The sequence below is a fragment of the Crocodylus siamensis genome, chromosome 5, assembly GCF_052110815.1.
Source record: "Crocodylus siamensis isolate JL-2025a chromosome 5, ASM5211081v1, whole genome shotgun sequence".
Lineage (NCBI taxonomy): Eukaryota > Metazoa > Chordata > Crocodylia > Crocodylidae > Crocodylus > Crocodylus siamensis.
Genome location: NC_143399.1, coordinates 21,826,799 through 21,837,954, shown reverse-complemented (window position 1 = coordinate 21,837,954; position 11,156 = coordinate 21,826,799). Strand labels below are relative to the sequence as shown.

The window sequence follows — 11,156 nt, the reverse complement described above, 5'->3', positions numbered from 1 at the left end:
GCAACCGGTGCTGTGGAGCACTGATACAGCCCAGGGGGCCCCATTTAGCGCACTGAAGAACAGGTGGGGCAGCTAGGTACAGAAGAGACTTACTGGCCAAGGCAGGCTAGGGCTCACTCAGGGACCTCTGGGTAGCCTCCCTACAAAAGATAATTCCATCAAGGTGTGGCAGATGGATGCCCTGGGGAGCTGAGTGGGGCACGAGCTGTATGGACACCTAGGATTATCCATAACTAAGATAATTAGAGTATCTCCATATGCAGAACCAGGGAATATGCCTCCAAATGCAATGCATCACAGCCATTCCTGGGGCACAGCCTTGTCACAATATCTTTCTCAGTTAAATAAGAAGTTTGAACTAATCCCAACATCGCTGATTTTTAACCACACACACAAGCTTTTTGCCCCACAACAAAAATCGTACTGAAAGCATAGGGGTTTCCTAAGCAGACTTAACCTTCTGTTACTGAGTAACAAAGAAAACAGTTATTGTAGCTAAGTATCAAATGTTTGGGGAGCATACCTGTCAAGAACACGACAAATTTCTCTATTTTAAAACATCTGATTATTTCCCTGCTTATTTTCTGGATTGAAACCCACTTAGCTTTTTCGGTAGGTGGGAATAAGAAATGGGCAAGGGTCAGAAAGACATGTAGGTGGTACTAATGAATGAAAGAGACTGCCAAGAGTTTTCTTGAAGCTAACTTAAAAGACCAACTATCAGATAGTTCAAGACTTTTAAAGCCAGCTGACCAAGGCGGGCAGAACACATAAACAGTACAACCAGAGCTTGAAACCAGGACTGAAGTATGCTAAGCAGCAGAGTTGTTATTACAGTGGCAGTGATGGAATTTTGGACATGCTGGACTGGAGAGGCAGCTTACACTGCCAGTACAGACATGCACCTCAACTTTTTTTCCATGCAAATCTTGGTACTCAAGTACCATACTCAGTAGTAAATACTGCCTTGTTTTGACAAGGCTGTCCTGTATTTCTGCAGATTGAATAGTCCCAAACGGTTAGGGTTTCCAACAGCAATATTCTTATGAACTCATAGAAGGAGCTATGGTAGTAGCAGTAGTAGTACTGGAACAAGGACGTAATCATTGAGCGCTGGAGCTTTAGGTCTTTCCCCAGTTTTAAAATTAGTATCACCTTCCTTGTGGATTGGTGACAACAAGAGAAATGCAAAATGAAGCTGCTGTGTGTTTGCCATTAAAATATAAAGATATTTTATTTTTAGAAGGTGCATTTCTGTAGCATTTTATATACAACTCAGAACCGGTCACATTTGCTTTATTAGTGGCTTTAGCGAATAATTGTCCTCATGGTAAAACTTCCACAACAGCATTATTTCCCAGAACACAGAAGTTTAACAGCTCTTATAAAGAGCAGTACAAATATCAGTATGCTTGCAATGTTTTCATACTTCTAGGCATATACTAACAAGGAGATTATCCCACGTCAATATATTTCCTCAAAAATATTAAGATTGATTTCTGGGTCATCTTCATTTTCTGAATCTTCATTGTTGTCTGGAGAGGTATTCACACCATGCACATTATCTGTGCTTCTTTTTCTCCTGCGAACGTACGTAGAATAGGTCTGAACTGTTTCACAAGGGGAGTTACTGTCTGGAGAGGCGATCACACCACATGCTTTATCTGGTATTCTTTTGCTTCTGCAACTGTGTGTAGAACATGTCTTGACTGTTTCACAAAGCGAGCTACTAGAGCCACGTTGGGTTTTCAAAGCCAACTGCAGGCATCTGTAAAACCTAGAAAGCAGTAAGTATGTCGTTACAATTTGTGTAGGTTTGCTCTGTTTCTGCAAGCCAAACATTAAAGTTTTTGCAACACCATTAAAATAAATGCAGAGCATTATAAGGACAATTGCTGCCCAGTTCAAATCTTCCATGAGGATGCTACCAACTGTCTCCTATATATATGCTGTCATTTCTCTAACCACTAATCTTACTGATGGAACCTACTTGGCAGAGATGCCCAATGTATAATTAAAATCCCATATTACTGAGAACTTCACAATGGATAATCATCTTCCAGGTGTCTCTAATGGAAAATCTTCTTCATGATTCAGTGGACTATCTTCCCTCTCATTAGCAATTCCTTAAATACCCCTTTGGCAATGGCAATATGAAAAAAAATTCTTAAATTTTTAATTGCCCTTAGTACAATTAAAGTATGTTGTCCTAGATCCACTTACTCTTCATCCTACGCTGTCTGCTCTCACATCTGGAAAGATGATGATATTACCCACCTCTCAGTAGACCACCAGCACACTTGACAGACCAGTGTCAGAACTATGCAGTGTTTAGTCTGTTAAAGTGTGCATTCTAATCTGAACCCACATGAAACTGCGTGACTTTAAAATCAGAAAACATCCTGATTGTTCATTAGAAGTTTAATTCTTTGTGTCCAGATACCATGTAAAATCTATTCAAACACAAGTCCCATTATGAAGTGAGCCATACATCAGTCAGCACTCCAAGAGAAGTCCATCCTATACATTTGAAAAAGTTGTAGTCCAGACCTTTTTTGGAACTATTAAATACATCCACTTTGTGTTGTTACCTTATAATGTTGCTCATACAGAAGACTGTTTAATGAAGTACTTATCTCTGGTCTTCAATAGCTGAAAATTTAACTCTTAACTGAAGTTACATTTTAAACCTATTACTTCCTTGTGATTAAATCCGTTTGATATAGTATTTCTCCCATATAATTTGATGCGTCTGAAATTCAGATGCTATGAAGTAGAATGGGTGTAATTTAACAAACCTGTCAATCCTCTTCAAGTTCTCTTCCATCTTCCGATTAGCTATTTGTACTAGGAAGTCAACATATTCTTCAGTGACCATCAATTTCCCCATCTGGCTTAATGGAACTTCTAAAGAGTGAGTGCTCCGAACAGCCTAGGGGATATAAAAAAGTACTATCCTGAATTAAACTATCTTCCATTTACTTTTAAGTACATAACCCTACAAAGTTGGTGCAATTCTTTTAAAGGAAAAAACATCAGAGGAGATTCAGTTGTTTAAGACTGGATGGAGATCCTCACTATGGCTTGTCATACCACAGCTAACCTTAAATAATGCTATTCAGATCTAACATTTATTAAGTGTCTTCATGTTATAGAATACTTTTTAAGTTGTGTGATAAAACAGGAAAAAAAAATGACTTTACCATCATAATTTTCCCTCTTCTGCCAACTGTAATGCCAGAGTTCCTGAATCCAGAATTTATAGCTGCTGAATGCTGTGGAACATACAAATATTTTAAACAATTCATATCTGCATTTTGTCAGACCTGATTATTTTTAGAACTAGGAGAGTTTTGTAAGCTCTTAAATTTTGCAACAACATTTGTAGGAAGATGACAAGTTAGGAACAAGATTGTCCTGTGCAGCTCTATAGTTTCTTTTCACTTAGCAAACTAGTTTCTAAAAAACATTATCAACCAGGGAATGTGGCACTGGCTATTCAGGCAAAGCATAAACCAAACCTGGTTGAGCTAGGAGACTGAAGTACGTTAGTGATTTTTTTAGGAAAATCTGCAGAAAGTCTATATCCATACTTTCTCCATCAACTTATTTTATTACCCCAGTTATTAAACAGTTCTCCTGGGAATATTTCTAAGTGTTACAAGACAGTTAACTGCCAGCATTTTTACTTATGCAGCAAGGAATTTAAACAAAACAATACAATACTGTTACTTGATAAAATCTTACCAGAAGTTGTGCATCTTGCAATTCTCGACACAGCACATGGAGAACAAATGGTTCAAATTTGAAAACAGCATCACCAGTGGCTTTCTGCAATGCAGTCATCTGGAAAACGCAGGGAATGTTAATATATTAGTCCTACAAATGCAAGTGGCTATCAGTAATACTTCAGAACAAAACCTCAACAGTATATGTAGCACACAAATAAATACAGGGACTGATGTGGCTCAAATAATCAGATTTCTGTAGCTGTTTAACTATGTTTGGCTCTTCATTGTTTATCATATGTAGAAGCTTCACAGATTTTTCAGATTTTCTACTAGCTGAACAGATAACCTTGATATGGTTTTGTATTAAACTTAAGATTTTTTCCCCCCCCACTTACTTCCCTTTTTCTTTACAGGCAGCCCTCAGACTTACAACACAATTGGTTCCTTAAAACTGCATCTGAAGTTGAAACGCTGTAACTTGGAACCAATTTTCTTATAATAGACAATGTTATAAATGGGGGACTGGTTCCTGAACCAAGGCCCAATACTCTATTTTCACAAAAATACCCCAGAATTTTGTACTTAATCAATTATAGATGAGTAATATAGCTACATTAATGTATTTATATTGTAAATAGCAATCATATTGATTTGGAAGGACTTCTTTGAGGTGATGTTGCTGGATTTTTTGAAGGGTTCTTGGCTAGAGTCTTCTCAGGAGTCTTGGCTCCAGGTTTTTCTGGAGTCTTGTCTGCTTTCTTAAAGAAAGTGTCCAAGGAAGTTTGGACAGATGTTCTCCAGGGAGATGGGTGACACAGCAAACTTGTTCGCTGGCACGGCATCACATCGAATCAAGTATTGTAAAGTCAAAACCAACGTCAGAAACTTTAAATAGGGTATCAATTTATAAACATTGTACCTTGAAACAATGTCAGTCGAGGACTGCCTGTACTACTTTTTACATTACTACTGTTTTTTGGGGGAGTGGGAGTAGATTTTTTAATATGTTGGGCACTTAAATTCTGAAACACTTCTCAAAGCAGAATAATCTTAAAAGATGAATTAGGCTAAATTTATGGCCTGAACCACTTGATCACACTTAAATGTTTCTAGCTATTTTAACATTATGAAATAAAAGGATTTAGAAATTGAAATTAAACCCAACCTACTTCAAAAGGATAAATTGGTTTGTAGCTACATGGCGAATTTTACTCTTAGGGCCCAGTTTTTTCTCAAGATAAATGTTCCTACAACTGTTTTTGCAAGTGTGTACACAATGAGCAATTAAATGTTGCCTAGGACAGTGGCAGCCAAGCTTTTTGGCAAGTGTGCCACAAAATTAGCTCTGAACATCCCTAAGTGACACTGATTCCTTTCCCCTACTCAAGCTGCTTTTTCTGCTTCTTGCCCTGCTCTCCTTGCCTGATCTGCTGCTCCACTTTCTCCTGTCTCCTCTCTGCCCCATCTGCTACCATGCTGCCTGTCCCCACCTTGAGCTGCTGTATGCCACACACAGGCTGCCAGTGTCATTTGTTTCATATGTGTTGGAAGTTGGCCTAGGATGCAATTATGACTTCTTTACTTCTGTATCCAGTGCTTCTGTAAAGCAAACTTAAAGGCTGGATTTTAGTTCACAAAGATTGGTTTGAGACCATTTCATTATTGCAGTTTGTGTCACAATCTACCACTGTATTTTACACTTTTTTATAGTCGTTCTTTGAGATTGTGTTCCCCACAATCAGAAAGCATTTTGAAGAAAGCATTAGTAGTTATAGATTTGCTACACTCATGTTTAGGACAACTTTGAGTTGTTGCCACTTGTTTTGTTTTTATTTTCTAAAACTAAATATTTTTACTAAAACTCCTAAAATAAAGTGCTAAGCTGAGTTGACTTTGTTTAAAATACCAGCAGTGCTGATATAAAGTGAAACTGCTGACATGACTGTCTTCAGCTTTTAGGATATGGGAAGGCATGTGCATATTGTCACAGTGGATCTCTTTCAGTCACTGTTCTGGTTATGAATCACAGCGAAACATTTTAAATGCTCAATTTTGAAAAGTTAAGTCATGTATTTAGAGGCCTGTTTTGTAAACATGAAAAGCATCTTTGGCTACCGCTTTACCCAGTAGGAACTGATGGTGCTCAGTATCTGTTACTTTAGGCTCTACAATACGAAGCCCACAAGTTAAATGCTGTGCTTCCGTGAACACCACTGAGTTCAGGAGGGATCCAAGCAGACTCAGCAGTCAACCAATGACCTAATAATGAAGACCTGGGGCCTCAGTACAGATGTAGATACTCCTATTTCAAACATTTTCCCCATGTTTAAAAATTCTTGTCTAGTGACCTGAGCCCTATAACTCACAGCCTCAGCAACCTGACTAGTGTTAATGCAGTTGGGAGCAAAATTGGACAGGCATGTCTCAGAGATAAGTATTATAACAGAGTCCAATATTAGCTGTGATCAATGTAAAGTAAGGGTGGCGGGTATTTTTTTAAAAGGGGTTTCTGTTTCTCTGACAAAGTTAAGTAATTTTGCAGGCGCTCAAGGGACTGTTTTGCAGTAAGAAGAAATAGGCAAGAGAATCATACAGTCTGAAAATGTCCATGCACGTCAGCACTGCCCTAGGGCTACAGTGACTGACACTGCTTGTTTCATCAAAATGCTTTTCAACTGAAATATTACAACTAAGGGATTTTATTACCTTACTGCTTCTAAATCACCAATTTCCTGTGAAAGGCTCAATTTAATAAAAAATACTGAATCTAATTTCCTATTACGCCTACAAAGTCTGAGTCCCATCTCTATACCCCAGTGGAGTCTGTGGCAAATTCCCCACGGGGAACAGAACCAGGTTCTTAGTCAGTACCAAGTGAAAGCCTAACTGCTGCAAACAGATTAATTACAAGTGGCAATTGGTGATGAGATGCTGTATGCAGGTACTTTCCTGCAATACAGCCATAACAGTGGGGAGGGATGTTGAAAAGGAAAGAACCTGTGTTTACTTAGAGAACTGTGGTCTCTGTCGCACACTACACTCGGTGGTCCTTGCACCAATAAACTGAATGCTTGCCTGAACTGCAGTCCAGTACAAACTTGCCTGAGACCAGCTTTTAATTACTGGCTTGGGTACCTGTAGCAGCATGGCTGAAGCAGAAGCATAACAATTAGTTTCTGCATCCCCTCAGAAATCAGCACCTGGGACAGGTGCCCCCATTGCCCTGTCTGGCAGCAGGATGGTTCTCAGGTTGCACTACAAAACCAGCCAGAGAAGCAAGCTAAATTGTCATGTAGTTGGCCTGTAGCTTTGTGCTCCTGCAGCTAGACTATTATTGATATGTACATTAGTTATATGAAGTTAGCTTGGGCATGTTTACACTACACTACACTACACTCACAGTACAGTAGTACTGCCAGACTTTTTCCACAGGCACGCTTATGAGTACAGATCCTTACGGACTAAAACAGGAATCCATATATCTACTTATGTATATCTTAAATATCCAAACAGCAGTCCCATACATAAAGAACACAACTGCCAAAAACAGTGTGTAGATGTCTCACTGAGAAAGGGATGCATAAGAAGAAAATATGACACTTATCTCTGAGGACATATTTTTACTGAATTTTTATTTATTTTTGTTGAACAGTGCCCAGAACACCTCCATGAACAGGTATTCTGTACACATTATGAAAGACTTTTCCTTAAAGTATAAAAAGATAATAAAAACATCAGTTAATTATATCTCAAGTTTCCTGTTCCTATATGATGGTTGCCGATATACACAAAGGGGAACAAGGTAAAGTGAGCTGCCTGCTGAAGAGCAAAATGTATACACTCTAGGAGTTCTGACTCCCACTCATTTCCCAACCATTAGATTACTACTCATGTATATAGTACATGAAAATAAAACTAGTCAAGAAGTTCTTACACCTTTAATGGGTGCATGAAATATCTTACCAGATGTCTGCCACTAAAAGTCAATACAAAAAAAAAAAAAGTTCCTGCTAGCAAAAACAGTTGCAGCACCCTACTGAGCTGCTCACACCTTGTCTCTAGCTGATGGCAAACAGACTGAGTCTGGTGAGATTTTGATCAAGATGCTATTAAATAACTCAAGAACAATAAGGTGAAGGGGTTTCGGCTGAGTCCAGATATATGTACCTTTATGGTCCTGATATTGGTTTTACCTTGTGGGGTAAAATGTAGAGAACATAAAGCAAATCTGGAAACCAAAGAGTATTGAATCTTTTTAACTTCTTGCAAGCGATTAGATTTTTGGTTTAAGGATACTTAGCGTATTATTAAATTAAAAATACAGCATATGAAATTAATGCTTTTGGCACTAGTTTACACATTTACTTGCCAACTAAGGATGTGCTAATCTTAATCGCATTCAGAGCAATAAAAAAATTATAATAAAGATAAAAAATATAGTTACTGCATTTGTACAAAATTGTAATAAACCAGATAGTAACTTTGGAAAAGGATAGTAAACATAATTCTGCAATCAAGTTAATCTATAATCTATTTGAGATTGGGATAAAATGTAATGTAGGGGCAAAACACTGCCACATCTATGTCATGAAGGGTCCTTTCACTTTCTGCTGAAGTAATTAACATTGGCAGTAGTCAGAGACAGCATACGGACTAATGGATATCAGGTGTGATTTGATATAGCAGTACTTATTTTCCTGTTGGTAATGAAATATAGAACTTTGTTGCTAGTTCAGTGTAAGATACTAACAAGATCACCATCTGAACCCTGTTTGGTCTACAAAAAGTGAGTCTGTAGTGCCATTACTTCCTAAATGTGCAAGGTCAACCTTAAAGTCACTCTTTAACTAACATCCACGTTTGTAGCCTCAGCAGGTTAGAAAAAGATTAAATTTCATGGAAGACCGAAGATACTAAGATCATGTGGAAAACAGGACTCCACTTATGTTATGAAAAAGGAACTTAGATGTACATTTTTTTTTTGAGATAAAATACTTTTAGAAAACACTGTTCTAGAAATACCTCAAAATGACTTGCTGGCTATGTCCAAGTGAGCGTGGAATTATGGTATGTGGTACCACACACCACACATGCAAGTGTTCTCCACTGCTACCTTGCAGCATAGGTTTTTTTGTTTTTGACCCCGGGAAGAACCTGTGGTCAAAAGAACCCACACCAAAAAAAAGCAGGGCAGTGCAAGTGATGGCAGCACGCACTACCCAGAACTGAAGCCTGGCCAGCTAGAGCTATACTCTGGCTGCTGGCCAGGTTTCTAGCTGTAAAAGCACAATGGCTGGAGCCCTAGGAGGCCCCTATATAAGGCTGCAGGTCCAGCAGTTGCTGGCCCCAGCCTCCTCTACCCCACCCAGGGTTAACCTGCCACATGCCAGAGGACATGTGGCAAGGGTGTTCCCTGGTCCATGCTCATGTGGATACAGCCATAAGGAATGGATTATGGAAGTGGTGGATTTTGTTACCCGTTCACGTTCCAGTCTAGGTTATCATTATAACTGTCAAACTTAAGTTCTCGCTCTCTCTCTCTCTCCACACCAAGCAGGGAAACTAAGCAATTTGACTGTGTTTGTAATAGGAAGTACTAACTTACCCTAACTATTGTAGATAGCTTGCACATCGCTCCATTTTAGCGGCCAGGAAAAAAAACTATACTTTTTTCTAGTGCAGAAATGCTCAACCCCTGGCCTGCAGGCCAGATATAGCTCCCCACTGCCATATCATGGGAACCTTGTGATCATGAGTGCTGTGGGTAACTGATCCCAACATGTGAAGCCTGATCCCAGGAACGTATGGGCCAGCTGAGGCCATGCAGGCTTGACCTGGGCATGCCTGGGCCAGCCAAGTCCACCTGGGCCCAATCTTGGCTTACCAGGGTTTGATCTCACACAGACTGGTCCCACACCACTCATCTGGCTCACAGGACCATAAGGTTGAGTGCCACTATTCAAACTTCATGTCTTCTCTGGAGCATGAGAGAAAGGCAATACAGTCTTATGTATAACAGGGTGCTGGGCACCGGCCTCTTACCACCTCCTCTTTGGTGCACATGTGATGTGTTACCATGAGCCAGACGCAGTTCTTCTTCTGTACTTCATAGCCGCTGCTTTCCTGCCAAAGAGTAGCAGGGATTAGAGCAGTGGGGCTGGCACAGAAACCTCCACATTTTGCTTTCTTGCCTCTGGGGATGAGGCCCTAAGGCAGGGATAGGTAATTATTTCAGCTGGAGGGCCACTTAACAAGTTTTGTTGGGCTGAGGGCCGCAATGGTAGCCCCACCCCTTGGTTGCCATGTTGGGACTAGAAGTCCTGTCACTGAAACCGTGATCTTTACCACTGAAAGTCCCTCCCCTTGCTCCTGGAAGTATTCTTTTTGGGAGGGATTTGCCATCTTGTAGTATATGATTTTTTTTTTAGTAGTTCCAAGTCAAAGATCTATTATATTGTATTTTATTTAAAAAAATATTTGTCTTGATTTATATATGCTTGTGCAGTGTATATAGAGGTGATTGCATAAAAGCTCAAAAATAAAGTCTTATTTTGCCATATTGTGTGTACGGGGGTAGGGGGGCATGCATTGTGGAGTCAGGGGGGTTGTGAAAAGTTATGGCTATGTGTGTGTGTGTGTGGGGGGGGGTGCTCCCGGGACTTGTGGGCCACTGGCAGGGAAGCCCTATGCTTTGGAGCTGGCTGCCCTCCTCACACCCTGCATATGGCAACCCTCTCCAAAGGGCAGGGCAGGGCAGGGCTTCCCCTGGTGGCACAGAACTGGCTGGAGCCACGTGCCGCTGCTCTGGCAAAGGCCACAAGCATCCCAAAGGCCAACTGCCTGCTGCTGCTGTCTGAGTGTGAGCTCTGGGCTCCCACCGCCCTGCTGGGTGCAGACCCTGGACTCCATGCTCCCGCCCAGCTACACCTTCCCCATGTGCTGCCCAGGGCAAGCTGCAGCAAGGACAGGGCGAGGGCACGCTGGGGACCGGGGAACCCTACTTAGAAGCTGCGTGCGGCTTGCTCGGACCTCACAGGAAGGCAGGGCCGAAGAGCCCTCACGCAGGTACCGCGCCCTGCTCAACGCAAAAGCACCCCTGCCCCAAACACCTCCGCCCCGGGGCCCGCCGGCGGGCGGGTGACAGGCCGGGGACACTCACGGCGGCGGCGGGCGGCACTTGCGCGAGGAGCACGCGGCCAGAGCACGAGCTCGTGGTGCAGAACCGGTCCTGGCCGTTGAGCAGCTGCACAAGGCCCGCGACGGGCAAGTCCAGGCGGCCCTTGCGGCTCGTGTCCGCCCGCGCCAAGCGCTGCTCCCGCCACAGCCCGAACGCGGCCGCGGCCATAACAGCGGGATGGATGGAAACCAGCCTGGGTCAAACCTCCTCACCGCCGCGGAAGGGGCGGAGCTTTGTTCGGCGCAGCT

General features: G+C 41.6%; 1 protein-coding gene across 2 annotated transcripts; it reads right to left on the bottom strand.

Moving 5' to 3' along the window:
- Window positions 1-1,210: 1,210 nt before the first annotated feature.
- Window positions 1,211-11,144, bottom strand: TYW3 (tRNA-yW synthesizing protein 3 homolog). 2 transcript variants are annotated; one of them, XM_090048450.1, is made up of 6 exons: window positions 10,891-11,144; window positions 9,777-9,854; window positions 3,748-3,846; window positions 3,204-3,275; window positions 2,799-2,932; window positions 1,211-1,777 (listed from the first exon to the last, which is right to left on the bottom strand). In XM_090048450.1, the coding sequence occupies exons 1-6, from the start codon at window positions 11,074-11,076 to the stop codon at window positions 1,465-1,467; spliced, it is 882 nt and encodes a 293-aa protein (XP_089904576.1). In that variant the 5' UTR covers window positions 11,077-11,144; the 3' UTR covers window positions 1,211-1,464. The 2 variants fall into 2 exon arrangements, with proteins under 2 accessions (XP_089904576.1, XP_089904575.1); XM_090048449.1 differs by having other exon boundaries at window positions 9,774-9,854; window positions 10,891-11,142.
- Window positions 11,145-11,156: the final 12 nt, after the last annotated feature.